Source organism: Dendrobates tinctorius, unplaced genomic scaffold (assembly GCF_039654945.1).
Source record: "Dendrobates tinctorius isolate UK_male_01 unplaced genomic scaffold, ASM3965494v1 ptg000266l, whole genome shotgun sequence".
NCBI classification, from domain to species: Eukaryota; Metazoa; Chordata; class Amphibia; order Anura; family Dendrobatidae; genus Dendrobates; species Dendrobates tinctorius.
Window position 1 is genome coordinate 912891 of NW_027361933.1, and position 27471 is coordinate 940361.

The following is a 27471-nucleotide window of genomic DNA, read 5'->3' on the forward strand; positions in this document are numbered from 1 at the left end:
ACTACTTTTTTATTGGACTCCGTGATCCCCCGTGTCTATTTCAAAAGAAATGTATACATTTTCTTTTTTATTGTTCTTGAGTATGTATTCTTATTGTATGCTGTTTTAATATATTCTATTAAAATACAATTATTTTAATGTGTTTTATACCATTGCCTTGCTGATGTGGCAGTTACTTGTCCTGCCCCCTTTTTTTTTTTCCATTTTGGATTGTATATAAACTCCTGCATTGCATGCTTGTATCATGCCCTGATGAAGTGAGCTGGGACAGCTCAGGAAACGCGTTGGCACCAATAAATTTCCTTGAATTATACCTACAGCAGCGCAGTGTATCATTGCACCTTAAAGCCATCTTCACTTACAAGTCCTTGGACCCTGTGCAGACTGCAGCAGCTGATTCATGTGTTTGTAGGTGTTGTGACTGAAGTTTCACAACCCTATCAGGTGAGTCTCTCCTTGCCTCACCATTACAATTGTGTTTTAAAGGTTTCACACAGTGGATGCGCCCTGTTTTTGCTTCTTTGACATCCCATATGTGGGAGAAAACTACTGTATGGGCACACGTCGGAGCTCGGAAGGGAAGTAGTGATGTTTTGGAATGCAGACTTTGATGGAATGGTCTGTGGGTGACATGTCACGTGTGGAGAGCCTCTGATGTGCCTAATCTGTTGAAACCCCCACAAATGACCCTATTTTGGAAACTAGACCCCCCAAGGAACTTATTTAGATGTGTGGTGAGCACTTTGAACCCCAAGTGCTTCACAGAAGTTTATAACTTAGAGCCATAAAAATAAAAAATCATATTTTTTTTCCACAAAAATGATATTTTTTTTTCCCAAGAGTAACAGGAGAAATTGGATCCCAAAAGTTGTTGCACAATTTGTCCTGAGTAGGCTGATACCCCATATGTGGGGGTAAACCACTGGGCGCATGGCAGAGCTTGGAAGGGAAGGAGCACCGTTTGACCTTTTCAATGCAGAATTAGCTGGAATTGAGATTAGACGCCATATTGCGTTTGGAGAGCACCTGATGTGCCCAAACAGTGGAAACCCCCCAATTCTAACTCCAACGCTAACCCCAACACACTCCTAAGCCTAATCTCAACCCTAGCCCTATACCTAGCCCTAACCCTAATGGGAAAATGGAAATAAATACATTTTTTTTTTTTATTTTATTATTTTTCTCTGACTAAGGGGGTGATAATGGGGGGGTTTGATTTACTATTTATGGCGGGTTTTTATGTTTGCCAGCTGTCGCACGCTAAAAGACGCTTTTTATTTTAAAAATAGTTTTTGCATCACTACATTTTCAGAGCTATAATTTTTCCGTATTTTGACCCACCGAGTCATATGAGGTCTTATTTTTTGCGGGACGAGTGGACGTCCCGGGGGCGCCGCTGATCGCGATGACGTACTATTGCGTCCCTAGTCATAGGGGCCCGAGTACCGTGGACAGGATAGTATGTCAGATGTCAGAAAGGGGTTAAAGTGACTTCAAATGTGATGTGGTCCCTAAAAAAAAATGGTTTTGTAAAATTTGTTGAAAAAATGAAAAATCGCTGGTCAACTTTTAACCCTTATAACTTCCTAACAAAAAAAATTTGGTTCCAAAATTGTGCTGATATAAAGTAGACATGTGGGAAATGTTATTTATTAACTATTTTATGCGATATGACTCTCTGATTTAAGGGCATAAAAATTAAACAATTGAAAATTTAAAAATTTTAGCCAAATTTCCGTTTTTTTGCAAATAAATGCAAGTCTCATATCAAAGAAATTTTACCGCTATCATAAAGAAAAATGTCACGAGAAAGCAATCTCAGAATCACCGAGATCTGTTGAAGTGTTCCAGAGTTATTACCTCATAAAGGGGCAGTGGTCAGAATTGTAAAAATTGGTCCGGTCATTAAGGTGAAAACAGGCTTTGTCTCAAAGGTGTTAACAAGGGGTCCCACTAGATCCATGGTTACGTGATCAAATGGAACCTCAATGAGCCATCAGGAGGTCATTTGACAGGTGGGACAGGACCTACAAAAATTCACGATTTCTCTCTCAACTGGTCCAGTGGATCCCCTGGAGGATACATTCCAGGGTTTTATTTACCCCAAGATGACCACCTCACACATGAGTATGGGCCATAGCTAACACCATGTGACTGTAAGGGCCTGGCACTAGTGCACTAGTAACTGCTCTGTTGCCTCCCCTTTCAGCTTGGTGACCCAATATAGTAACTCCCCATTCACTGCAAAATACGGGTATCGGGTGTCAGCCCTCGACTCTTGAGCATCACCATTAAGTACCATCACATTATCAAACGTCCCTCTTAGAGATACATCTTTGATTTGGGCGTTTCCAAAGTTTCCCCCGGACTCTTCCAGCTCAGGGCTGTTGGCCTCCAAGGATGTTGCTTCATCCTCATTGCAATCAAGCACACAAAAGGGAAACCCGTCAGCTGTGTAACAACCCTGCTGGTGTCACTGCATGGCCTCCCATCCCCCACACATCAACTTACTCACTGCTCCGGGTCATGCTGTGAATTCTGTCTGTTGCCAGTCCTGTGCTCTTTGCCTCTGCTCTCCTGTATGTTTCCTGGCTATGTGTGTATAGGGGGGGCGGCGTCAGAACTATCTGGTTCTTATGCAGTCAGGGTGCACCTGTGTAATCTGTCCCTGACCAATCACCTAGAGACCTTGACTATTTAGATCTGCCACACCCACTGAAACATTGCCTGAGCAATGTCTAATCTCAGTTAGTAACTTGCTGCTGAGGAAGCCAGGCCCCGTTCTGTGTATTTCCTCCTTCTCTGGAGGAATACTTCTTGTCTTGCCTTGTACCTTGTCTGCCTGCCAGGAGGCTGAATATCCTGGCCCTTGAGTCTTGGTTCCAGTACCTTGTCTGTACTCTGTCCTACCTTAGTCTCCCTTTCTCCTTGTCCGTGGCTTCCTTCCTTGCTGTATCTTTCCTTGTGTCCTCCCTGTCTGTGCATCTGCACCCTTGCAGCCCTGTCTGTGCATCTGCACCCTTGCAGCCCTGTCTGTGCATCTGCACCCTTGCAGCCCTGTCTGTGCATCTGCACCCTTGCAGCCCTGTCTGTGCATCTGCACCCTTGCAGCCCTGTCTGTGCATCTGCACCCTTGCAGCCCTGTCTGTGCATCTGCACCCTTGCAGCCCTGTCTGTGCATCTGCACCCTTGCAGCCCTGTCTGTGCATCTGCACCATGCAGCTCTGTTTGTGAATCTGCACCCTTGCAGCTCTATCTGTGCATCTGCACCCTTGCAGCTCTACCTGCATGCTCCCTAGCCGCTCTGCCTGCACGGCTCCCTAGCCGCTCTGCCTGCACAGCTCCCTTGCCGCCCAGCCTACTCCGCACTCCTGCGGCTTTGCCTACTCCACACTCCTGCCTATATCCATACCTGCACCTCCTGTGTGAACAGGTCCAAATCCTGTTCCAACATACACCACTCCCTCCTGCCTGCACCTGCTGTGTGAACAGGTCCACCTGCCCCTTCTCATACCACGCCAGTCTGTCCTGTGTCTCCAAGCCGTACCCGCCTGTCCTGTGTCTCCAAGCCGTACCCGCCTGTCCTGTGTCTCCAAGCCGTGCCCGCCTGTCCTGTGTCTCCAAGCCGTGCCCGCCTGTCCTGTGTCTCCAAGCCGTGCCCGCCTGTCCTGTGTCTCCAAGCCGTGCCGGCTTGCCCTGTGTCTCAGCCTGCTTGTCACTCGCACCTGTCCAGGTGTCCTGTTCCCGAGTGGGATCAGCAGCCACAGCCAGACACCACCCTGGAGTGGCACCCGGCAGCTACCTGCCGCACAAGCCTGACCTCACCATCAGAGGCTCCAGTGAAGACCGAGGTAGCTGCCGTAGTTACGCCCCTTCCAGGGTAGTCTGTTTTGTGGCACAGTGGGGCCACAACCCCCTGGCTCGCGCCACTTAGCCAAGGCGCGAGCGTGACAAGCTGCGAACCTGCAACAAGGTTTCTTTAGGAGCTAACTTGCTGTTGTGCGGGCAACCAGATGTCCTCCCTTTTCCCACAAGTCCCACCCTACTATAACAAGAATGTTTAGGTCCTTGACTACGTTCACTGCATGGGACTCTGTGCCACAGTTTGTATCTATGACCACTCGGGCCACAGGGTAGTCTTAAGTGTTGCCATAGATACAACGGATGCCCACCATCTTCCCAGGAATCGGCAGATGAGGAATTGTGTCCCTCAATAGGGTTACTAAACTCCCCGAGTCCAACAGACCAGTCATTTGCACTCTGTTCACTGATACGGGGCATGCCTGCGGTCCCTCGCCTGGTTGGGGGACAGCACTGCAGGCAAGATATGCAGAATACAAAAAGTGCTGTCCTATGCTGCAGTTCATTGGCTCGGTGGTCATGGGGCAACGGGCGGCTATGTGACCTGGGGTATGACACCTCCCAACAAAGTATACACATGGTCAAAATTGTTGGTACCCCTTGTTTAATGACAGAAAAATCCACAATGGTCACAGAAATAACTTGAATCTGACAAAAGTAATAATAAATAAAAAAATCTATGAAAGTGAACACATGAAAGTCAGACATTGCTTTTCAACCATGCTTCCAAGATAAAACTCATGAAATAGGCCTTGACAGAAATGAGGGTACCCCTGAAAATAATGTAACAAAAGGGACATGTTAATTCAAGGTTTGTCCACTAATTAGCATCACAGGTGTCTTCAATCTTGGAATCAGTGAGTGGGCCTGTATAGAGGGCTACAGATACTCACTGTGCTGTTTGGTGACAAGATGTGTATCGCACTCAACTTGGACCAGAGGAAGTGAAGGAAAGAGTTTTCTCAGGAGATTAGAAAGAAAATTATAGACAAACATGTTACAGGTAAAAGTTCTAAGACCATCTCCAAGCAGCTTGATGTTCCTGTGGCTACAGTTGCACATGTTATTCAGAAATTTAAGATCCATAGGACTGTAGTCAACCTCCTTGGACGTGGCCATAGGAGGAAAATTGATGACAAATCAAAGAGACGGATAATACGAATGGTAACAAGAGACCAAAAAAACTTATAAACAGAGTAAAAATGAACTTCAAGCTCAAGGAACATCAGTGTCAGATCCCACCATCCGTCGTTGTATGAGCCAAAGTGGACTTCATGGAAGACGACCAAGGAGGACACCTGTCATGATCTCAGTGTGGGTTTGACTCGCACACGTGGGGTTAATGTCTGGAACCAGTGCTGATGACTGGCATTTCTGGGGTTAAAGGTTGTGATCCCGGTGCAGGCTTACCTGCACACCTGGGGCTATGATTGTGGCCTCTCCCTGGTTCTGGGAGAGGCTTCTTATAGCCTCAGGACGCTCCCATCCCTGTCAGTTATACTCTTGCCCTTGGGATAGTGTGGTGACCCCTGAGTGTGTTTTTGCTGTGTTCTGGTTGCTTGATAATCTGTGTATGACTCGGTCTGTTCTCTGGATATTGCTTTGGATTCTGCTTGGTACCTTCTATGTCTTTTTGGTTTTGACTGCTGCTTGGCCCTGACTATCTGCACTGTCTCATCCTTGGTACGTTACGGCTATCTCTGTGTATGAACCCCGTTTTGCCTGACTCTGAGTAATTCTGCATAGTGTCTTTCCATCTCACTAAGCAGGATGCTAAGCCCCGCCCCCTTACAGTCACATGACCGTAGGTCCCGTGTCTGCTTGCTAAACTTCAGCATCCACAGGTCCTGTGCATCGGTACTTTCTGGCTGTACCTGACCCCGGTACCCTTACAGTGCGGGTGAGTCCCTGCTCAGCGGAGGCTGCACGCCGGTGCTGACAGGATCCTGACACTCAGGACACGTGCACTGGCTCAGTGAGCAAGTACAGTGCGGTGTTCCTGACATTATAACTGACCATTAAGTTTTTTTTTTGTTTTTTTTTCTCTGCTGAGAAATATGGATCCCATACAATCTCTTGCTGAGCAAATGAAAAATCTGAGTCAGAAGTTTCAGGGTTTATCTCTGGAGCAGCAAGCTCTGGCTCGTTCTCAGCAGCAGGTTTCTGAGACAGTGCGGTGGTCTTTAGCTGCTGGGTCTCTGGGGGCTGGGGCGAGTGATGTTGTTTTGGTGTCCCCAGAACCACCTGTTAAACTGCCTGCTTTTTTTTCTGGGAACAAAAAGGAGTTCAGGTTCTTCATGGAGGGGTGCAAACTCTTCTTTAGTTTGAGGCCACGTTCCTCTGGGGACGAAAGTCAGAAGGTAGGGGTCATTATGTCTCTGTTAAGAGGGTCCCCACAAGCTTGGGCTTTCTCCCTTCCTCCCACTGCCCCTGAGAGAGTGTCTGTGAATGCGTTTTTTGAGGCCCTCGGGCACATATATGATGAGCCGGACCGAGTGCGATTGGCAGAGGACATGGTGATGAGTGTCTGTCAGGGGAAACACTCGGCTGAGTGGTTTTGCACAGAATTCCGCCGCTGGGCCGCAGAGGTCTCTTGGGACGACGACGCACTCCGAGGACTCTTTCGCAGAGGCTTGTCCGAGCGGTTACAGGATGCCTTGGCATTACATCCCCCACCTAACACTCTCGAGGACGCCATGACCCAGGCCGTCCGGATGGACCGCAGGCTGTGGGCCAGGGGGGTGATGCAGGCGGAGACTCCATTGTTCCCTAGTGGAAAAGAGACTGTTTCTGTACCCATGGATCTAGGGGCTCTCTCCCTGAAGGAAAAGGAGAGACAACGCCGGAGAGAAAAGCAGTTATGCTTCTACTGTGGTAAAACGGGACATTGGAAAATGGAGTGTCCTGATTGTCCATCCTCAACCCGGTCGACGGGAAACGACTAGGTCTGGGTAGTCAGCGGGGAGACTCAGGTACCCTTTTCCTCGTTTTCTAAGGTGTTGCTTCATGTGGAACTGTTAGTGGACGATTGTTGTTTTCCCTCTACAGCTTTTGTGGACTGCGGATCATCCATCAATCTCATTGACTCCCAGTTGGTCACACGCTGTAAGATAGGGACAGTTAGACTTAAGGTTCCGATCAAAGTGGTGGCCGTTGACTCCTCCCCCCTCACTAAAGAGGGAATTCTCTTTATGTCTGACTTGTTTTCACTCAAAGTGGGCGCTACCCATGTGGAAAAATTAAGTTGTTTGGTTCTGGACAATCTACCAGCAGGATTGGTGTTGGGCATGCCCTGGTTACAGCGCCATAACCCAGTCATTAACTGGAAAACGGGGGAGATTGTTCAGTGGGGGTTTAATGATTCGATGTTATGTGATAAGTCTGCACTATTGGTTGAACCTGATAAATCTGTATCTGTGTCATCTGTCGAGCTGGAAGGTATTCCGGAGTACCTGAAAGAATTCGAAGATGTGTTCTTTGAAAGCGAGGCCGAGACGTTGTCGCCACATAGACCCTTTGACTGCGCTATCAAGTTAGTCCCGGGGGCTAAATTGCCTAAAGCCCGTCTGTTTAATTTATCTGGCCCTGAGCGCTTGGCCATGAAAGATTACATTGCTGAGAGTCTTCGCAAAGGACACATACGTCCCTCAGTCTCACCTGTGGCGACAGGGTTTTTTTTTGTTAAGAAAAAAGATGGTGGTTTACGTCCCTGCCTCGATTTTCGTGAGCTGAACAAGATTACTGTGCGAAATACGTACCCCCTTCCGTTGATTCCCGACTTGTGTAACCAACTTTCAGGGGCAAAATGGTTCTCCAAACTGGATATTCGGGGGGCATATACTTTGATAAGGGTCCGGGAGGGGGATGAATGGAAAACCGCATTCCTCACGACCGAGGGACTGTTTGAAAATTTAGTCATGCCGTTTGGTCTTACCAATGCCCCAGCCATATTTCAGAATTTCATCAACGTGGTATTCTCGGATCTCATTGGTTGTTTTGTTGTCATTTACTTAGACAATATTCTGATATACTCACACGACAGTCAATCTCATCTGAATCATGTACGAACCATTCTCCAAAGACTGAGGGAAAATCATCTGTATGCCAAATTAGAGAAATGTGTGTTTTTTGTTCAAGAATTGTCTTTTTTGGGATTAATTGTGTCCTGTGAGGGTTTTCGCATGGACCCCAAGAAGGTGCAGGCCATTGCGGATTGGGTGCAACCCCGAGACCTTAAGGGTCTTCAGCGCTTCTTGGGGTTCGCCAATTATTACCGCAAATTTATTCGGGGGTTTTCACAGGTGGTCAAACCACTCACAGATCTTACTTGTAAAGGTGCGGATGTGAGAAACTGGTCCTCGCTCGCAAAAGAGGCCTTTGCGACCATGAAAAGCTTTATGTCTGCTCCTGTGTTAGTACAGCCAGATCCGTCCAAACCATTCGTCGTGGAAGTGGACGCCTCTGAGGTGGGGGTGGGGGCAGTGTCCCAAGGGCCTGCCACTCTAACCAACCTCAGGCCATGTGCTTTCTTTTCCAAGAAGCTCTCTGCTGCGGAAAGAAATTACGACGTAGGCAATAGAGAGCTTCTTGCGGTCAAATTGGCGTTTGAAGAATGGAGGCACTTTTTGGAGGGGGCCAATCACCCGGTTACGGTGATCACGGATCACAAAAATTTGTCATACATTGAGTCTGCTAAAAGACTAACGCCCAGACAGGCCCGTTGGTCACTTTTTTTTTTCCCCCGTTTTCAGTTTACGATTACATTTCATCCAGGGTCTAAGAATGTCAAGGCTGACGCCTTATCGCGCAGTTTTCAGCTGGTGTCTCCCCCTGAGCCACCGTCCTCCATTCTTCACCCTGGGGTTGTGATAACAGAGGTCTGATCTGAATTGGAACGGGAGATTCAGGGGGCCCAGTCGCGGGCCCCGGCGGCCAAGCCGGAGGGGAAGTTGTTTGTCCCAGAGCAACTTCGCCTGAAACTCTTGCAGGAGTTCCATGAATCCAAGCTGAGTGCTCACCCTGGTATTTCAGCCACACGTCTGGCGGTGGCTAGGATCGTTTAGTGGCCTACCCTTGGTTTGGACGTAAAATAATTCATTGCTGGTTGTGGGGTCTGTGCTCGTTCTAAAAGCTCTCATAGCCGGCCGGCAGGGGAGCTGATGCCCTTGGCAGTGCCTGAAAGACCATGGACTAACTTATCCATGGATTTTGTTACCAATCTCCCTCCATTTAAGGGTAATACAGTGGTATAGATAGTGGTGGACAGGTTTTCTAAGCAGGCTCATTTTGTAACCCTGTCCGCACTACCGTCAGCTGAGACGTTGTCCAGGTTGTTTGTGCAGCATGTGATCCGGTTGCATGGGGTACCCCTGAATGTGGTGTCTGATCGTGGTGTGCAGTTTGTGGCTAAGTTTTGGCGTGCTTTCTGCAAAAAATTAGGGATGTCTCTGTCCTTTTCGTCTGCATACCATCCTGAGAGCAATGGTCAGACGGAGCACACTAACCAGTCCCTGAAACAGATCCTCAGGTGTCTAACCTCTGCTAGACAGAATGACTGGTGCGATGCACTGCCGTTGGCTGAATTTGCCTTCAATAGTCGGGTGAGTCATTCCACGGGTATGACTCCTTTTTTGATCAATTATGGGTTCAGTCCTCATTTTAGTGAGTTTTCTCGTCTGGACTCGGGGTGTCCCGGGGCTGAGGGCTATGTTCAGCGATTACAGAATACGTGGGCAGAAGTTCAGTGGAGTATATCTAGGTCTCAGGGCAGGTATAAGTTTTTCACGGACAGGAAACGAACACTAGGGCCCACGTTTCAGGTTGGAGACAAGGTTTGGCTCTCCACTCGAAACATTAAGTTGAAGGTTCCTTCAGCCAAGTTGGGGCCCAAATTCATTGGCCCATACAAGATTGTGGAAAAAAATCAATCCAGTGGCGAGTAGGCTGTGCCTTCCACCCTCTTTCAAGATCCCTAACGTCTTCCACAAATCTCTACTGAAACCTTTTGAAGCAGTTCGGGGAGACTCCGAGTCTGCTGCTTCTCCTGTTTTGGTCGAGGGGCAGGTGGAGTACGAGGTTGGTCATATCGTAGATTCCAGGTTGGTACGGCGGTCGGTACAGTACCTGGTTCATTGGAAGGGGTATGGACCGGAAGACAGGTCCTGGGTACCGGCCCGGTTGATGCATGCTGATCGCCTGGTGCGGGCTTTCCATGCTAAGTACCCGGGCAGGCCTGGGGGTCCAGAGGCCCCCCGTTGAGAGGGGGGTACTGTCATGATCTCAGTGCGGGTTTGACTCGCACACGTGGGGTTAATGTCTAGAACCAGTGCTGATGACTGGCATTTCTGGGGTTAAAGGTTGTGATCCCGGTGCAGGCTTACCTGCACACCTGGGGCTATGATTGTGGCCTCTCCCTGGTTCTGGGAGAGGCTTCTTATAGCCTCAGGACGCTCCCATCCCTGTCAGTTATACTCTTGCCCTTGGCATAGTGTGGTGACCCCTGAATGTGTTTTTGCTGTGTTCTGGTTGCTTGATAATCTGTGTATGACTCGGTCTGTTCTCTGGATATTGCTTTGGATTCTGCTTGGTACCTTCTATGTCTGTTTGGTTTTGACATTGCTTGGCCCTGACTATCCGCACTGTCTCATCCTTGGTACGTTACGGCTATCTCTGTGTATGAACCCCGTTTTGCCTGACTCAGAGTAATTCTGTATAGTGTCTTTCCATCTCACTAAGCAGGACGCTAAGCCCCGCCCCCTTGCAGTCACATGACCGTAGGTCCCATGTCTGCTTGCTAAACTTCAGCATCCACAGTTCCTGTGCATCAGTACTTTCTGGCTGTACCTGACCCCGGTACCCCTACAGTGCGGGTGAGTCCCTGCTCAGCGGAGGCTGCACGCCGGCGCTGACAGGATCCTGACACTCAGGACACGCGCACACTGGCTCAGTGAGCAAGTACAGTGCGGTGTTCCTGACAACACCATTGTTGAAAAACAATCATAAAAAAGCAAGACTAAAATTTGCCAAGCTGTATGTTGACAAGCCATAAAGGTTTTGGGAGACTGTCCTATGGACAGATGAGACAAAAATGGAACTTTTTGGCAAGGCACATCAGCTATAGGTTCACAAATGGAAAAATGAAGCATATCAAGAAAAGCACACTGTCCCTACTGTGAAACATGAAGGAGGCTCTGTTATGTTCTGGGACTGCTTTGCTGCATATGACACAGGGTGTCTAGAATCTGTGCAGGGTGCAATGAAATCTCAAGACTATCAAGGGATTCTAGAGAAAATTGTGCAACAAAATATTAAGTTAAGGGTACCATCATTTCTGTCCAGGTCTATTTCATGAGTTTTATTTTATTTTTTTAAATTATTTGGAAGCATGGTTGAAAAAATGTCTGACTTTCATTTGTTCATTTTCATAATTTTTTTTTCATTATTACTTTTGTCAGATTCAAGTTATTTCTGTGACCATTTTGGGTTTTTCTGTCATTAGTGAGAGGTACCAACAATTTTGACCATGTGTGTATATAGCACCATTAATTCCACAGTGGTTTACAGACATTATCGGCACTGTCCCCATTGGGGCTTACAATCTAGTTTCCACCCCCCCTCGTGCGCAATCACGTGTCTAGGCCCTCGCTGGCCCTGAACTTACCCTGTCTAGTGTTTATGCCAGCGAGACACTAGTCCCGCTACTACAAAAGAAAACGCGAAGAAGGTGCAGAAAACAATGGGAAAAGACACAACAAATAGCACCCATCTACTTCACCAACAAGAAACTTCATTGCTTCTACTGTAACAAACACCTTAGGTTCTACAGAAACCGGCTCCTTCAAAGAGGTCAGTATAGATGAACTATAACTGTTAAGGATTGAAGCTAGCAGTGGGGTTTTGTAGAGGAAGGGAGTGGTCACAAGGTGCTGCAGCTGAGTACTCAAGTTCCAAGTTGACAGCCAGAAAGGAAAGGCTCATTAACCCTTTCAACACCGAATTAAAGTAAATCCACTTCAATTCAAGGTAAACGATTGACGGATCCTAACGAGTACCTGCGATCGGGACGTGACACACCCGTGACGGACTGCTGCTGAGAGGCGCTTATCGTAAGTAGTATACCTGCAAGATGGCTCCTAGCCAATGGCTTGGAGGCATCTTGTAAAAAAAAAACCTCCCTCTCCCCTAAGGAGTCTCCAAGCAACGTAGTGCATCATTAGTTAGATGTACTGCTATTGAGTTGTGAAGTCCCCTGGTCCCGCTGCGGTAAGTGTCCTGAACCTGTATCACTGGTTCTGGAGCAGCCAGGACCTTAACCTCATCCCCTGGTCCTGGAGCGGCCAGTGCCTGAACCTTGTCCCCTGGTCGCAGAACAGCAAGTGCCTGAACCCTCTCCCCTGGTTCCTAAGCGGTCAGTGCCTGAACATTGTCCCCTGGTCCCAGTGCTGCCAGTGCATGAACTCTGTTTCCTGGTCCATGAATGGCCTAACACTGATCCTGAATCTTAGACGTGTCTGAACTAAACCCTAAAGATGTGTCAGCGTACCTGACTCCTGGGGTCAGCAGCTGCAGTATCGGGTTCTGTCTAGGAGTGGTACCTGGTGGCTATCTGCTGCACAAGCCTGACACCACTACTAGAGGCTCCAGTGAACAACAAGGTAGGTCTTTCTGGGTAGGCCCGGTCCTGTGGAACAGTGGGTCCACAAATCCACGTGCGCCACAGCTTTATGTAACAGTCTGCTCGGCCCAGCCATGACAGCAACAATTTGTTTGGCCATGGGCCCGCTGATCCTCAGTCCTCTCGAAGCTGTCGTCAGCTGAGACACCAGCTAGAGAGCCAGGAAAACATTTTGAACCATTTTCTGACACTTGGTGCCTGACTGGAAACTGACGTCTAGTCAATCTAAAACTTTTGCACCCATAATGGAACCCGTCCTGTCTGATCCTCCTAGCTAATATGGGGATTCGAAGCAGTGCCGTGGTCCCTGGAGCAGTGCATACAGCAATTTGAAGTTTTCAGCCAGCAATTTTTTTCAGATTGTGTCACGGTTGGATTCCTGATGTCTAACTCATTCCCCTATGGAAGAAAGGTGCTTATATCACCTTTGACCTGCAGACCTTCCTTTTGGCCTTCTGTATTTTCTTTGATGAGCCAACCCCAGAACCTCCTGCTAAAACTTCCCTTCCCAGATTCCAGGAGCAGACCAGACAGGTAACGTGTGTGAGGAAACTGTCACGTCTGGCCCTGTCCTTTCAAAGACCATCCGTTCGCTAGCCTGTTGAGGCAGCTATCCTTGCAGAATATGTGATGGTCGACCTTGTTTGGCAGACTAAGCAGAATCCAGAACCCAGTCGTGACATAGGATTGCGGTATCACTGCAGTTGTGCAGAACATCCTGACAGTCTTTGTGAAGTGAAACGTAAATTCCAAAACCTTGGCCAGTGGGAAAGGCTGCACTTGGCATGAGTATTATCTCTCCACAGATGACTGTGACTGTATTCGTGGTAAGTGGAGGCTTCGGTTCGGCTGGAAAGTTCATGTTGCAAGCTATGAAGAGTCGGTGTAGGACTCCCATCCGTCAACTCGAGAATCCGGTAGTGTTCTCAGGTGAAGGACAAGCCGTACTCAGAAGTAGAGATGAGCCACCACCCTAGTGTTCGAATTTGATTCGTCGAATTGGGGGTGTGTTCGTCGAATGTTCGTCGAACACCATTGAAAGCAATGGCAGACAAACACATACAGACACATAGAAAACACCTTCAAAGGTGTCCAAAAGCTGACAAACTACTCAGAAGACACAACAAACACATGGAAAAGTGACAAGTACATATAGTCATGTGAAAAGAAAAGAGGTGGAGGAGTAAAAGGAGGAGGAGTCACAGATATAGGCATGTCATGCCCTTCTAAAATCATGTAAAACACAGCAAGGGGACTCCAACAAGAGTCTCCATTTTTTCCAAAAATTTGGGCACAGACACCACTTAAGTGGCATCAATTGCCCCAGAGTTGCAAGCTTAAAATGGTGACTTTCATGCAGCACATTCAAAAATCCACAAGCCTTTAGTCTCCCCAGGATTACACAGGGGTAGAAAAGTCCTTGAGGATCCATGACTTGTTCATCTTGATGAACGTTAGTCTGTCTACATTGTCACTGGACAGCCGAGTGCGCTTACCTGTCAGCACACCACCAGCAGCGCTGAAGACACGTTCAGAGAGAACGTTGGCTGCGGGGCACAACAAGATCTCCAAGGCGTGAGTGGCGAGCTCAGGCCATTTTTCCAGATTGGAAGCCCAAAATGAGCAAGGGTCCAGTTCCACAGTCATGGCATCGATGTTCACTTGGAGATACTCCTGTGAGATTCACTATGTGCACCACTGGTGTTTTGTGGAAAAGCAGATCTAAGATTCTGTAACAGCTTCCGCTGATACTCCTGCATGCATGAATCCCTTTCTATGGCAGGAATTATTTCGGCAAATTTACTCATGTACCGGGGACCTAAGAGTGTGACAACCCAGTAGTCGGCATTACTTCAAATTCTGACAATCCGAGGGTAGTGCAGCAAGAAGGCACTCATGTGTCTTGCGCATCCAGGAGGACCAAGTCCTTGTTGTGTTGGTGGCGGCGAGGTAAGAATCATGCTTCCTTCCTCTGCCCTCTCCCCCCAACCTCACACAACAAAAATGTGATCAAGGTCTCCCTCATCTGATGAGTCTTCCATGCTCATCGCCAGTTTGTCCTCCATTTGTTCCTCAGCTCCTGCACCTTCCTCAACAGTTTGGCTGCTACCATGCGCCCTCGTTAATCCCTCTCCCCCACCCTCCTATGCCTGCTGCCTTGTTGCTGCCGACCGTCTGGAACTTGGAGAACTTGTTATCCCTTCCTCATACGACTCCTGTACTTCCTCCCCCTCCTCTTGTCCCACCACCTGACTCCGAATACTGTTTAAAGTGTGCTCCAGCATGTAAATGACCGGAATAGTCATGCTGATAATGGCATCGTCAGCACTAAACATCTTCGTTGCCATTTCAAAACTGTCAGAAGGGTGCATAGGTCCTTGATCTGAGACCACTCCAGCAGCGTGATTTGCCCCACCTTTGGATCTCGTTGGCCCAGGCTATGCGTCATAACGTATTGCACCAGGGCTCGTCGGTGCTGCAACATGTGCAGAGTTGAATTCCATCGTGTCGGCACATCACATTTCAGCCAGTGAACTGGCAGGCCGAACGACTTCTCTAGAGATGCAAGTCGTTGAGCTGCTGGATGCGAATGGCGGAAGTGAGCACACAGCGACCGTGCCCTCTGCAGAAGCCCATCTAGGCCGGGATAGTGGGCTAAAAATTGCAGGACAACCAGGTTCACGTCATGAGCCATACAAGGCAAGTGTGTCACTTTGCCCCGGTGAAGGGCTGCAGGTTCAGTGGAGACAATCATTGATGAAACTCGGTCTCCAGAGCTGACCACAACTCCTCAGCAGTGTGACTCGCATTTCCCAGACATTTCAACGTAAACACCGCCTGATGTCGTTGAGCCCTGCTGCCAACATAGTAAGGAGGTGTGCAGGATTCCTTCTGCGCAGTTAGAACGCGGGTGGCATTACCAGACAGGCTTTGGGTGCAGGTGGAGGACCGAGACGAGGTTGAGGAGGCAGAAGCAGTGGAGGAACTTCTACATACAGAGGATTGACGCACAACTCGTGTACCACAGCCCCTTCTCCTGCTGTCACCATAGTTACCCAGTGCCCAGTCACCGACATATAACTCCCCTGTTCATGCTTACTCGTCCAAGTGTCTGTGGTGAAATGCACCCTGTCACACACAGAGTTTCTCAAGGAAGCGGTGATGTTGTGTGCGACATACTGGTGTAGTGCAGGCGCAGCTTTCTTTGAGTAGTGGCGACTGGGCATCTGGTACTGGGGCACTGCGACGGACATAAGGTCTCGAAAATCCTCTGTGTCCACCCGGCGGAAAGGCAGCATTTCTGTAGCCAACAGCTTGCAGATGGTGAAATTCAACCTCTTAGCTTTGTCATGGCTAGGAGGAAATGGCCTTTTACTTGTCCACATCTGAGGGACCGAGGGCTGGCTGCTGTGCTGAGACGGGGTTGAGTAGGGTGTCTCCGGCAAACTGCTGGTCTGTGAGGGAGGTGCAGGCGGAGATATGTTGCCTTCATCCAAAGGTGGTGCTCTCGATGTCGGAGAGCACTCAACACCAAAAGAACTGACGACCTCTCAATCACACTGGCTGTTGTGGGTAAAGAGGTGGAAGGTCTGCATCCAAAAGCATGTGTGACTGCTGTCCCCACAGACGATGAAGAAAACACGGATGCACTTGATGGGGCAGACGGTGGTTGGCCCGGCCCGCTAGGCGGTATTGTAGCACAGTGAGCTTCCCACTGCGACTTATGCTTCATATCCATGTGACGGTTCATGCATGAAGTACTCAATCTATTGATTTTTTGGCCTCTACTTTTGGTGACAAATCTTACAGATAACATGAGTTGGGTCATCCTTTGCGATCTCAAAAAAGGCCCAGGTTAGGCAAGACTTAGAGGCTTAGAGCCCATGTGACCTGAAGAGCCACCACGACTTCTGCTCAGAGGCAGAGTTGTGGCTGAGGATGCAGTTGTTGACGTGCTTCCAGTGCTCCGTCTCTGGCCAGGAAGGCACAACCTAACCTCGTCGTCACTAGCATCCTCATCCACCTCCTCTGCTGACCTCATCGACTGGCTGACTGTGGGTTGACAGTAAGTGGGATCTCCAACCTCGTCATCATCACCCTGTGTGTGTTCTCACACCCGTCATCCTCAGAGCCAACCTCTTCCTGCCCTGACCGAAAAGTGAAGTTGTCGTTCCAATCAGGTATCAGTCTCATCAGTATCTTCCTCATTGTCTCCACCAACAGGAGTTACTGTTTGGGAGTGAGGTCTACATTATGCTCAGAACCTTCTTCTTCTGGGCCTGGATCCGACTCACAAGGCTTCTGGGCATCAGTGCAAATCATTTCCTTGTCTGGACTCACAGAAGCTTTGGAGAAGACCTCTGATTCCCAGGCTATAGTATGAGTGAACAGCTCTGCAGACTCAACCATCTGTGTTACCCCATACTCAGATGGGCGGCAGGAGACTTGGGAGCTGTGAGGAAGCAAGTGCGATTGGGGTGACACCTCTGAGGACTGGAGTGTTTGTGATGTTGAGGTGGAGGAGAGCCCACTTGATGGAGCGCTTGATATCGATTCAAGCACCTGCTCTTTTTGTGCCTCATCTATAATTGGTAGCGATGGTCGTGTCCATAAGAAAGGGATCATTTCAGATTGTCCACGAAAAGAAATAGACATCTTAGTCTTTCTTCTGCAGATGTTACTGTTGCTTTACCACCTACCACCACGGACACAAACCTTTTTTTCCCTTTCCAACACGTCTATTCCCCTTTACACCAGCAGCAGGCCTTTTGCCTCTCATTTTGGAGGTTAACTAATTGTAGTTGTTGGCACAAAAAGGATTGCCTGGGCTAGATGCAGTTAAAATAAAATAAATAAATAAAGAAATGGTTGCACTCAATTGCATTAAGGCATATCAAATATGAAATTTATGAAGTACGAATAGCATAATGGCTTTTGTAATCTAGAAAAAACATGAGATACTTAGCACAAAATTTGGCCAAAATGACAGAAAAAACACGGCATATCTAGAACTAGTCTGAATAGGTGCATACCAAAAACAGCTTACATATATTTCATATTTGATATACCTTAATGCAATTGAGTGCAACCATTTCTTTATTTGATTTGTAAGCTTTTTTTTGGTATGCACCTATTCAGACTAGTTCTAGATGTGCCGTCAGTTTTTTTTGTCATTACCAGACACTGCTACTAGCCCAAAAGGATTGCCTGGGCTAGATGCAGTTAAAAATTGTTGTTAGATACACAGGCGATGTACCTTGATTCACAGGTGGGCTACACCACTGACTACCAGACACTGCTACTAGCCCAAAAGGATTGCTGATATGAACGGGTCACCGAGGAGGAAAAAAACAACAAGCCAAGTCTCAGAAAACCAGAGAGGTTGGTAACTATGCAGATTGCAGATCCCTGATCTTAACCACACAACTAGCAGCAGTCATGGAGCGTTCCTACAATGGTCCTAGATGCCTCGTCACAACCGGAGAGCTACATAAGCCTAAAGCAGGAAAAGAGGAAAACTAACTGCCCCAGAGCAGACCCCAAAGGAAAGACAGCCCCCCACATGTATTGACGGTGAAGCAAGATGAAAACACAAACAAAGGCAGGAAAATAGGCTGAGCAAACGATGGGGCCCGACTAACTAGAAAGGACAGGAAAGGAAAGCCACTGTCTGCAATCTGCCAAAAAAACCCTACCAAAATAATGTCCAACACGTCTGATAGCAAAATTAACCCTGAAGTCACTAGACTTCTCCCACTATATCAGCACTCTGAAATATTCTGAAACAGAGCAAAAAGAGGCCAATCTAATTAGGGACAAAAAGGCAAATTGGCAAATACAGATAAATAGGAGTGGAAGTTCAGCATAGCCCCAGCAGGGGCAAGCTGACCACACAAGAAACTGAATTGACCAACAAGCGCAAGTGTGAACATTAGCAAAAAACAAACTTAACTTGAGAAGACTGGAAGAGAGCTGAAGTCCAAGACCTGAGAAGCAGACTGAATCACCAGCACCAGGATAGGGCGTCGGCTGTCTTATATCCAGTCTGATACTCGAGAGATCCAATCGTTATCCTCTTCATCAAGTGGCAGATCACTACCACTTAAACCAACCTCACTACCTCCTGTCACCACCAGAGGGAGAACGGAAGGAGAACTCTCAACTGGTGGAGCAGAAAATGAGCTCATAACAGATTGCCTGGGCTAGATGCAGTAAAAAATTGGCTACTAAAGACAGGTGGTGTAGCTTTCTTCACAGCAGTGCTACACTACTAGCCCCAAAGGATTGGCTGAGCTAGATTTGGCCAGATGCTGTGAAAAACACTTGCACAGCACTGGCACAGACCTGCCTGGCAAAAAGTGCTATGAACTACTCTAACCTAGCCTTCAAAAGGACTGATATTACAACTTGTCCCTACTTCTATGAACTAGCCCTCAAAAGGGCTGATATTAAAACTAGTCCCTACTCCCTAAACCTATCTCTCTAACTTGAAATTCGCTCGCTATCTGGCTGACTAACTGACACTGTATAGCGCCCACAGCAGCAGCATTGCCGTCTGACACAGAGCTGCAGCACTGAGGAAATGGCGGCGACGAGGAAAATTTCTGGGTCTTATAGGGCAAGGACATGTGACATACACAGGCAATGACACATGCCCTTGCTTGTGTGCAAAAAATGCACTTTGCTGTGTGTGTGATGTAGTGGCCAACCTCTTTAAGATTGGTTAAGCTTTGGTGTGTTCTGTAGCACTTGGGCATCCAAATTGAATAGTGGCAGTAGTGCGGTATTTTCAATAAGTTATTTAATGAGTATAAATACTGTTGCTGAAATCGCATTTTTAGTCATCATAAAAAAATATATGTATGTCACCATTAGTAGAAATAGTCACATGCAAGGAGGTGGTAGGTAACAAGACAAACTTGGTTACAATATTTTTATATAATTTTAATTTTATTATGCCTTATATTTGCACACATGTCTCATTGAAACATTTAGTTACTTGTGCCAATAAGGTATGGGTAAACGTATGTTGTGGTATATGTGTTTGTGCTAAAACATGGTTAAATAAAAAAAAAATGTGGGAACTATATACAGTTTGAGACCACACACTGCCCCCTATATACAGTATAAGACCACACAACCCCATATACAGTATGAGGCCACACACAACCCCCATATACAGTATGAGACCACACACAGTACCCCTATATACAGTATAAAACCACACAGTCCCCCAATATACAGTATGAAACCACACAGCCCCCTATTGAGACCACACACAGCCTCCTATGTACAGTATAAGACCACACACCGCCCCCCAATATACAGTATGAGCCTATACACTGCTCAAAAATAGTATGATACTTCCACACATTTGGAAAAAAAATCCTTGCTCCCATTCCCCCAGTCCTCTGCTCCTGTATTTGCTGTGAGTACTGAGGCACTGCAGGGCAGATGCAATGTAGCAATGTCATCACGCCTGAATAAGGGTATGTCTCAACGTTCCGGATTGGCAGCGCTTTGAAGGCTGTGGATACCCGGCTCCGCCCAAAGCTCTGCCCCCTGTTGTACATACGGTGATTCCGCCTGTGTTCATTGAACCACGTGGAATCGCCACATCCTATTCATAAAATAGGGCTATTTGTCTCCGCAAGATAGACAAGCTGCGGTCTATAAAGAAGCGCCGCATGTGCGTATATGCAGGGAAGCCGGAGGCATCTGTGCCTGCATAGTGGAGATGGGATTTCATAAAATCCCCTCCACTATGCTGTAACATCTGCAGCAAATCCTGACCAGGGAAACATACCCTAATGGAAGAATGAGCCAGCGGCCACCTCACAGCTGTCTGCATCCTGTGGTGTGATTGTGAGATCTTTTTTTGTGACGCATTGAACTTTATGGTAAATATAGAATGATTTGTTTCCGTTTATTGCTTTACTCCTTAATTATTTCACATCTGTTCTTGCAGCATAGGATTCCACCCACTGAAGTCTCCAAGTAGTTTTCTTAAAATTAAAAGACAATGGTTGTCTCCGTGACCAATGATCTAGATGTAGGAAGGAGCAAAATAACTGAGAACATATTAAACCTCGCTCTGGAGATTATCTGCCTGCTGGCTGGAGAGGTGCGGAGTTTTGGGACAATGTAACAAGATGTTGGGGGGGGGGGATCACAGCTAGATAGGTGAAGGATTATGGTAATGTGTATGTAGATTTACTGTAGGTCTTCCTTTATTCAGGATTGCATAGTGGTGAAGAAGACTTCTGGTGACTGTGTGGCCTCTACCGGGCATCACTATGTGTCAGAAATCTGGCACAAGAACCAGAGACCATCTAGAGAGTCTGCATGTCGCTCGTTGATAGATGAGAGGAGCAATGGTCACAAAATCAGAGAACTCGCCAACACCATTATTCAGCTGCTGACTGGAGAGGTGAGTATTGTTGAGAATGTTGGAACATTACACAGTGACCTCAAGTAAGATGCTTGAGTGATGAGTATAACATTCTGTGTGTCAGGTTCCTATAAGGTGTCAGGATGTCTCCGTCTATTTCTCCATGGAGGAGTGGGAGTACATAGAAGGTCACAAGGATCTGTACAAGGAGGTCATGATGGAGAAACCCCAGCTCATCACATCACCAGGTAAGAGGAAACGTTCAAGATATGTGCACACCTAGCGTTTTTGCAGCTTTTTAAATGCAAAGTTTAACCTGTTTACAGAAAGCAGGTTTTACTTAGTTTTTGCTGCGTTTTTTAACGCCTTTCTGCCAGTGGACGTACTATTCCGTCCATGTGCCCTGCTGCCTTTGGATCGGAGACCCCGCAGCCTGGGTCCCGATTGCTGCCATGGAGACCTGATATCATGACGACATCCGGGTCTCCAGACCTGAGAGACTTCCTGTCATGCGCAGTGATGACCAGGAAGTCTCTCAGGTCAGGGTAATAGAAACTGCAGCGCTGACAGCTTCTATAGCATGCAGATCTGCATGTTATAGAAGCGATCAGTCTGCACAAAATGAGTCTCATAGTGGGACAAAGTGTAAAAGTAACAATGAAATAAAAAAAGTAAAAATATTTTTAAAAAAATAATTTAAAAAATCAAAAGTTATAGCTCTCAGAATAAAGTGATTCAAAAATAATTATTTTTTATATAAAATAGTTTTTATCGTATAAAAGCGACAAAACACAAAAAAATGATATAAATTAGGTATCGCTGTCATCGTACTGACCCGAAGGTTAAAACTGCTATATCAACTTAACCACACGCGGAACGGTATAAACGTCCCCCAACCCCCCCCCCCCCCCCCGAAAAAAAAAAAAAAAAAAATATTCATGAATTGCTTTTTTTTGTTCATTCTGACTCACAAAAATTGGAATAAAAAGCGATCAAAAAATGTCATGTGCCCGAAAATGGTACCAATAAAAATTACAACTCGTCAAATCTCTCGAGAGTGAGACTATGTGGTTCACGCCTCTTTGGATGCGGCTAGTTGTGCGACGCTGTCAGCAGCTAATGCCATAACGATCAGAAGGGTTTATGGCTCAGAGAATGGAAAGCATACTCTGCGTCCAAAAAGTCTCTGATATCCCTCCCTTACCAGAGTGGCCGTTTATTCAGTGAGAAGTTGGATCAGCTTCTTTTGGATGCTACAGGAGGGAAGAGCAAATTTCTTCCCCAGCAGAGGCATAGGCGTCCCTTTAAGGGTCGCCCAAAGCAGTCTAGATCTAAGGGACATAGGTCCCAGAGATTTTCCGCCCTATGACTCCTGTTGTTATCCGGTCGGTACCAGCAAGGCAGGCGGACGTCTATTTCTGTTTCGTCAGGTCTGGCTTTCCGTCGTCCATGACGAATGGGTCAGAGACCTGGTGTCCTCTGGATACAAAATCGATTTTTCCTCTTGGCCTGCAACACGGTTCTTCCTTTCCTGTTCTCCAGGAGGGCAAGGGCTTTTTCTCGAGCCATAGATTCACTGCATCAAGATGGAGTCATTGTGCAGGTCCCAGAAAACGAAAGGTTCAAGGGGTTCTTCTCGAACCTATTTGTGGTCCCAAAAAAAGACGGAAAGGTAAGATCCATCCTGGACCTCAAACTTCTAAACAAGTTTGTCAAGGTCCGCCATTTTCGGATGCAGTCTCTCCAGTCATTGCCTCAGTGGAAAAAAGGGGAGTTTCTGGCATCCAGTGACTTCCACATTCTGATTTTTCCCCCTCACCAGAAATTCTTGCCCTTCGCCATTCGCAAACAGCATTTTCAGTTCATGGCTTTGCCCTTCGGCCTCACTACAGCTCCCAGAGCATTCACTAAAGTCAGGGCGTGGTCGTTCTGCCCTACCTGGATGACCTAGTCAAGGGACCGTCCTTCCAGAACTGCGCAGAGTCCGTTCGTATCACTTGCGATACCCTTTCTCGCCTGGGCTTTCTGATCAACTTAAACAAATCTTCCCCAGTTCCAGTCCAGCAGATCTCTTTTTTGGGGATGATCCTGGACACTCACGAGGGTTGGTGATTCTCCCTCGAGTCAAGGCTCTAGCCCTTCAACAAGGAAATCGCACACTTTGTCACTTGTCCCCTCATTCTATCCGGTTTGCCATGAGAGTTTTGAGAAAAATGGTGGCGGCAATGGAAGCAGTCCTCTTCGCTCAACTGCACCTCCGTCCCCTACAGCATGCTCTTCTGGTGGCTTGGGACAGCTGTCAGGGTCTCATGGGAGTGGGAACGTCATCCAGAAGTTTTTCAACAGATCTGTCTTCACTGGGGTATCCCGATTGTTAATCTGATGGCGTCCAGACTGAATGCCAAGGTGCCCACTTCATAGCTTGGTCTCGATATCCAAGAGCCATCGGAGTGGATGCACTGGTTATTCCGTGGTCCCAGTTCCGTCTTCCGTATGTCTTTCCACCGCTTCCGCTGCTTCCGAGGGTCCTCAGGAAAATCAAGGCGGAAGGGGTTCCAGTAATCCTGGTTGCTCTTGACTGGTTCGCGAAGTTGGTGCATCTCATCGCTGACGTTCCCAGATCTGCTCTCTCAGGGTCCGATTTGCCCAGCTGGATGCTCACAACAGGTCGATTCCACAATGAGTAGTGCTTGTAAGCCGGCGTCGGTACACATCTATCAGTATATCTGGAAAACCTTTTTCCATGGTGCAAAGATCATGGATGGTCACCCCTTGTCTTATCCATTCCCACCATTTTAGACTTCCTTCAAACCGGTCTGGACCCAGGCCAGGCGCTCAGTTCCCAGATCTCGGCCATATCGGTCTTATTCCAGCATAGGATTTGCGACAAAACTACAAGTAAAAACTTTCATCCAAGGGGTTGCAGATGTGGTACCTCCCTATCGCATGCTATTAGATCCTTGGGACCTTAACTTGGTCCTGGGGGTCTTACAGGAGACCCCTTTGAACTGCTTCAAGATGTCTCGCTGAGCTTCCTGTTTTGTCCAGCACCAGTCCACAGAGTGGAACAAGCCCTTCACACTCTGAACGTAGTCAGAGTTCTGAGAAGATATGTCTCGAGGACGGCGTCCTTCCTTAAGTCAGACAATTTATCCGTGTTTCCTGAGGAGCCCAAGAAGGGTTTAGCTGCTTCAAAGGCTACGGATAGCCAGGTGGGTGGACCACATCACATTTGAAGTCACTTTTTTGACCACATTTAACCTTTTTTCAAAATTAAATTTTTATTGAAAGGTTAAATTTTAAATTACAAAAATGCAAAAAAAACAATAACTAGGACAATATCAACTTCAATATTTCAGAGAATATAAGTGTAATGTCCAATAAAACATCAAGTTATAGGAAGAAAAAGGAGGGAATGGAACATTTTAAGCCATCAGTACTACAATTATGAAGTTACTAAAGTCCAATGGAAACCATACATAGAGCTGCCAGGCATGAACCAACGCGGAGCACAATCCAAACATAGAAGAGACGCATCGGGGAAGAGGGTGGGTCACATCAGTCTGATGGAAGACGGTAGGCATCGGATTCCTGGAATTCCATCCAGTCTCTCCAAGTCTCAAAGTATCTATAACAGTCAGTGGGGTATTGGGCAATCAAATATTCCAACCTATTTAGAAGGGCTATTTCACAGAACCGCTCCTCCAGAGTAGGTGAAGAAGTACTTTTCCAGTGACGAGGAATGATAATTTTAGCAGCCTGTATAAGGTAGCTTATTAAAGATTTTTTTGTATCTGGTGAGACTAGCTGGGATCATAAAGAGCAAAAGACATTCAGGAGAGTCGGGCACAGAGAGACTAGTCATTTTTTTTAGTAGTCTGAATTACCTGAGTCCAGAAACCTCTTATTGTGGGACAGCTCCAACAAATGTGTGTCATCGTCCCCTCTTCCACTACACATCTCCAGCATCTATTTGATACTGTGGGAAACCACTTATGAAGTAATACCAAACCCGGTACCATCTAGGGATGATCTTTAAGGAGGTCTCTTGAGCTTTGGTTGCAATTTACGTTTTGTGAGCATATTGAAAACATTTAGCCCATTGTGAGTCTTCAAAAGATTTGCCCAGTTCTCTTTCCCATGCATCGCAATAGGGTGGTTTGACAGTTGTAATATGGGCTATTAGGTGTTTATAAAGCAATGAGATGGAATGCAAGGTGGAGATGATGACAGGCACAATTTTTCAAAATTTGTAAGATCCCTATTGAGCTGCCTATGTTTTCTAACATGGAAGTAGAAATGTTGCAATTTTCTATAGTCATAGTCGGCTCTTGGAGGGATAGAGCAGTCCAGAAATATCTCGTTGAGGTGTATTAAAGATGCGTTAGATAGTACATGAGCAAAGTGAAGAGGGTGATATTTACTTCAACCCAGAAATTGATTGGAAGATAGCCCCGGTAACAAGGTGGGATTGTCTGAGATTGGGTATAATGGGCCCTGTGGGTCAATTAGAGAGATCTTCTTATTGTCTCGACGTAGGGATAGGATTGTACAGTATGTGCTGTAGGATTGTTGAGAGGGTTTAAGGACTGAGGAATGTGGGTTCCAGGGGAGTGTACTGTAGTTAATGCCCTTGGACACATAGTTTGTGCTATATGATCACAAAGCTTCCCATGTTGATGGTGAAAATAATCAAGTATTCTGGCATGGACTGCGGCCATGTAGTATTTTCAATAATCCGGAAGACCGAGGCCCCCCAGCCATTTAGACCTGACTAATATATCACCACGAACACGTGGACGACCAGTAGGCCAGACGAACTTACAAAAGCTACTATGTAGCTGTTTCCAAAAATTTAAAGCGATTCTTGTCGGGATAGTTTGAAAAAGGTAAAGCAGTCTAGGTAAAATGTTCATTTTTAATATATTTACTCTACCGAACCATGAGAACTCTTTCACCGTCCATGAATTAAGGTCAACATTTAACTTTTTTTCACAAAAAAATTAACTCAGATCCAATTTTTTTTATTTTACCAAGGGTAACAGGAGAATTTGGACCCCAAAAGCTGTTGTGCAATTTGTCCTGAGTACACTGATACCCCATATGTGGGGGTAAACCACTGTTTGGGGGCATGGCAGAGCTCGGAAGGGAAGGAGCGCTGTTTTACTTTTTCAACGCAAAATTGGCTGGAAATGAGATCAGACGCCATGTCTCATTTAGAGAGCCTCTGATGTGCCTAAACAGTGGAAACTCCCCAAAAGTGACCCCAATTTGGAAACTAGGCCCCCTAAGGAACTTATCTAGATGTATGGTGAGCACTTTGAGCTCCCAAGTGCTTCACAGAAGTTTATAATGTAGAGCCGTAAAAATAAAAATCATATTTTTTTCACAAAAATCTTTTCGCCCCCAGTTTTTCATTTTCACCATGGTAACAGGAGAAATTGAACCCCAGAAGTTGTTGTCCATGGCAGAGCTCGGAAGGAAAGGAGCACCATTTGACTTTTTCAACACAGAGTTGGCTGGAATTGAGATCGGACGCCATGTCGTGTTTGGAGAGCCCCTGATGTGCCTAAACAGTGGAAACCCCCCAATTCTAACTCCAACCCTAACCCCAACACACCCCTAACCTTTATCTCAGCCCTAACCATAACCCTAACACACCCCTAATCCCAACCCTAACCCTAATCTCAATTCTAGCCCCAACCCTAACCCTAACTTTAGCTCCAACCCTAACTTTAGCCCAACTCTAACCCTTATGGGAAAATGGAAATACATTTTTTTATTTTATTATTTTTCCCTAACTAAGGGGGTGATAAAGGGGGTCTGATTTACTATTTTTTATTTTGATCACTGCGATAGGGTCTATCACAGTGATCAAAATGAACCAATAGGAAAAAATCTCCTATTGTTGCTGGTTGCCGGCCGATCTCGGCGGGTGCACTGCGCTTGCGCCCGCTATTTTCTCCCCAGAAGAAGAAGCCGGGGAACTTCAGGGGGGCCTGCACGGACAACGGAGGTGCCGGGGGGGTGATCGGGGGACCCTATTTCTTTCTCCCCTGATGTGCGATCACATCAGAAAAGAAAGAAATTAAATGGAAAATCTGTCTTTTTTTGCAATCGCCGTTATATCGCTAATAACAGTGATCGCAACACCAGGGTCAGTAAAAACCGACCCGAATCATGTTCTCTGGGGTCTCGGCTACCCCTGCCAACCGAGACCCTGGAGAAATTCCGACACTGGGGGCGATATAACCTTAAACCTCAGCGCCAATAAAAAGCTGCGCTGTGCTTTAAGTATTCGTAACTGCCGCTGTTAAAAGGAGAATCGGCGGTGGTTAAGGGATTAAATGTAACTCATCATTCTCCCCTGCTCGCGCCGATCACCGGCAGAGCAGGGGAAAATGACGAGAGCCGTGTTCAGCACCTGGCGCCGGGGAACAGCGCTTACTGCAATGCTTCTTCCCTGGCACCCGTCCGTGTGGTACTGATGCAGCACACACATAATAATAATAATAATAATTTTTATTTATATAGCGCCAACATA

At 46.9% G+C, this 27471-nt stretch overlaps 1 protein-coding gene across 1 annotated transcript in view; it reads left to right on the forward strand.

The window, feature by feature from the left end:
• LOC141069564 (uncharacterized) overlaps nt 1-27471 on the forward strand; it is a 98065-nt gene that overhangs the window by 36304 nt on the left and 34290 nt on the right. Inside the window, exons 2-4 of the mRNA XM_073559234.1 lie at nt 20505-20660; nt 20775-20966; nt 21052-21175. Coding sequence (XP_073415335.1) covers nt 20559-20660; nt 20775-20966; nt 21052-21175 — 418 coding nt within the window. The 5' untranslated portion in view covers nt 20505-20558. The remainder of the gene's footprint in view (nt 1-20504; nt 20661-20774; nt 20967-21051; nt 21176-27471) is intronic.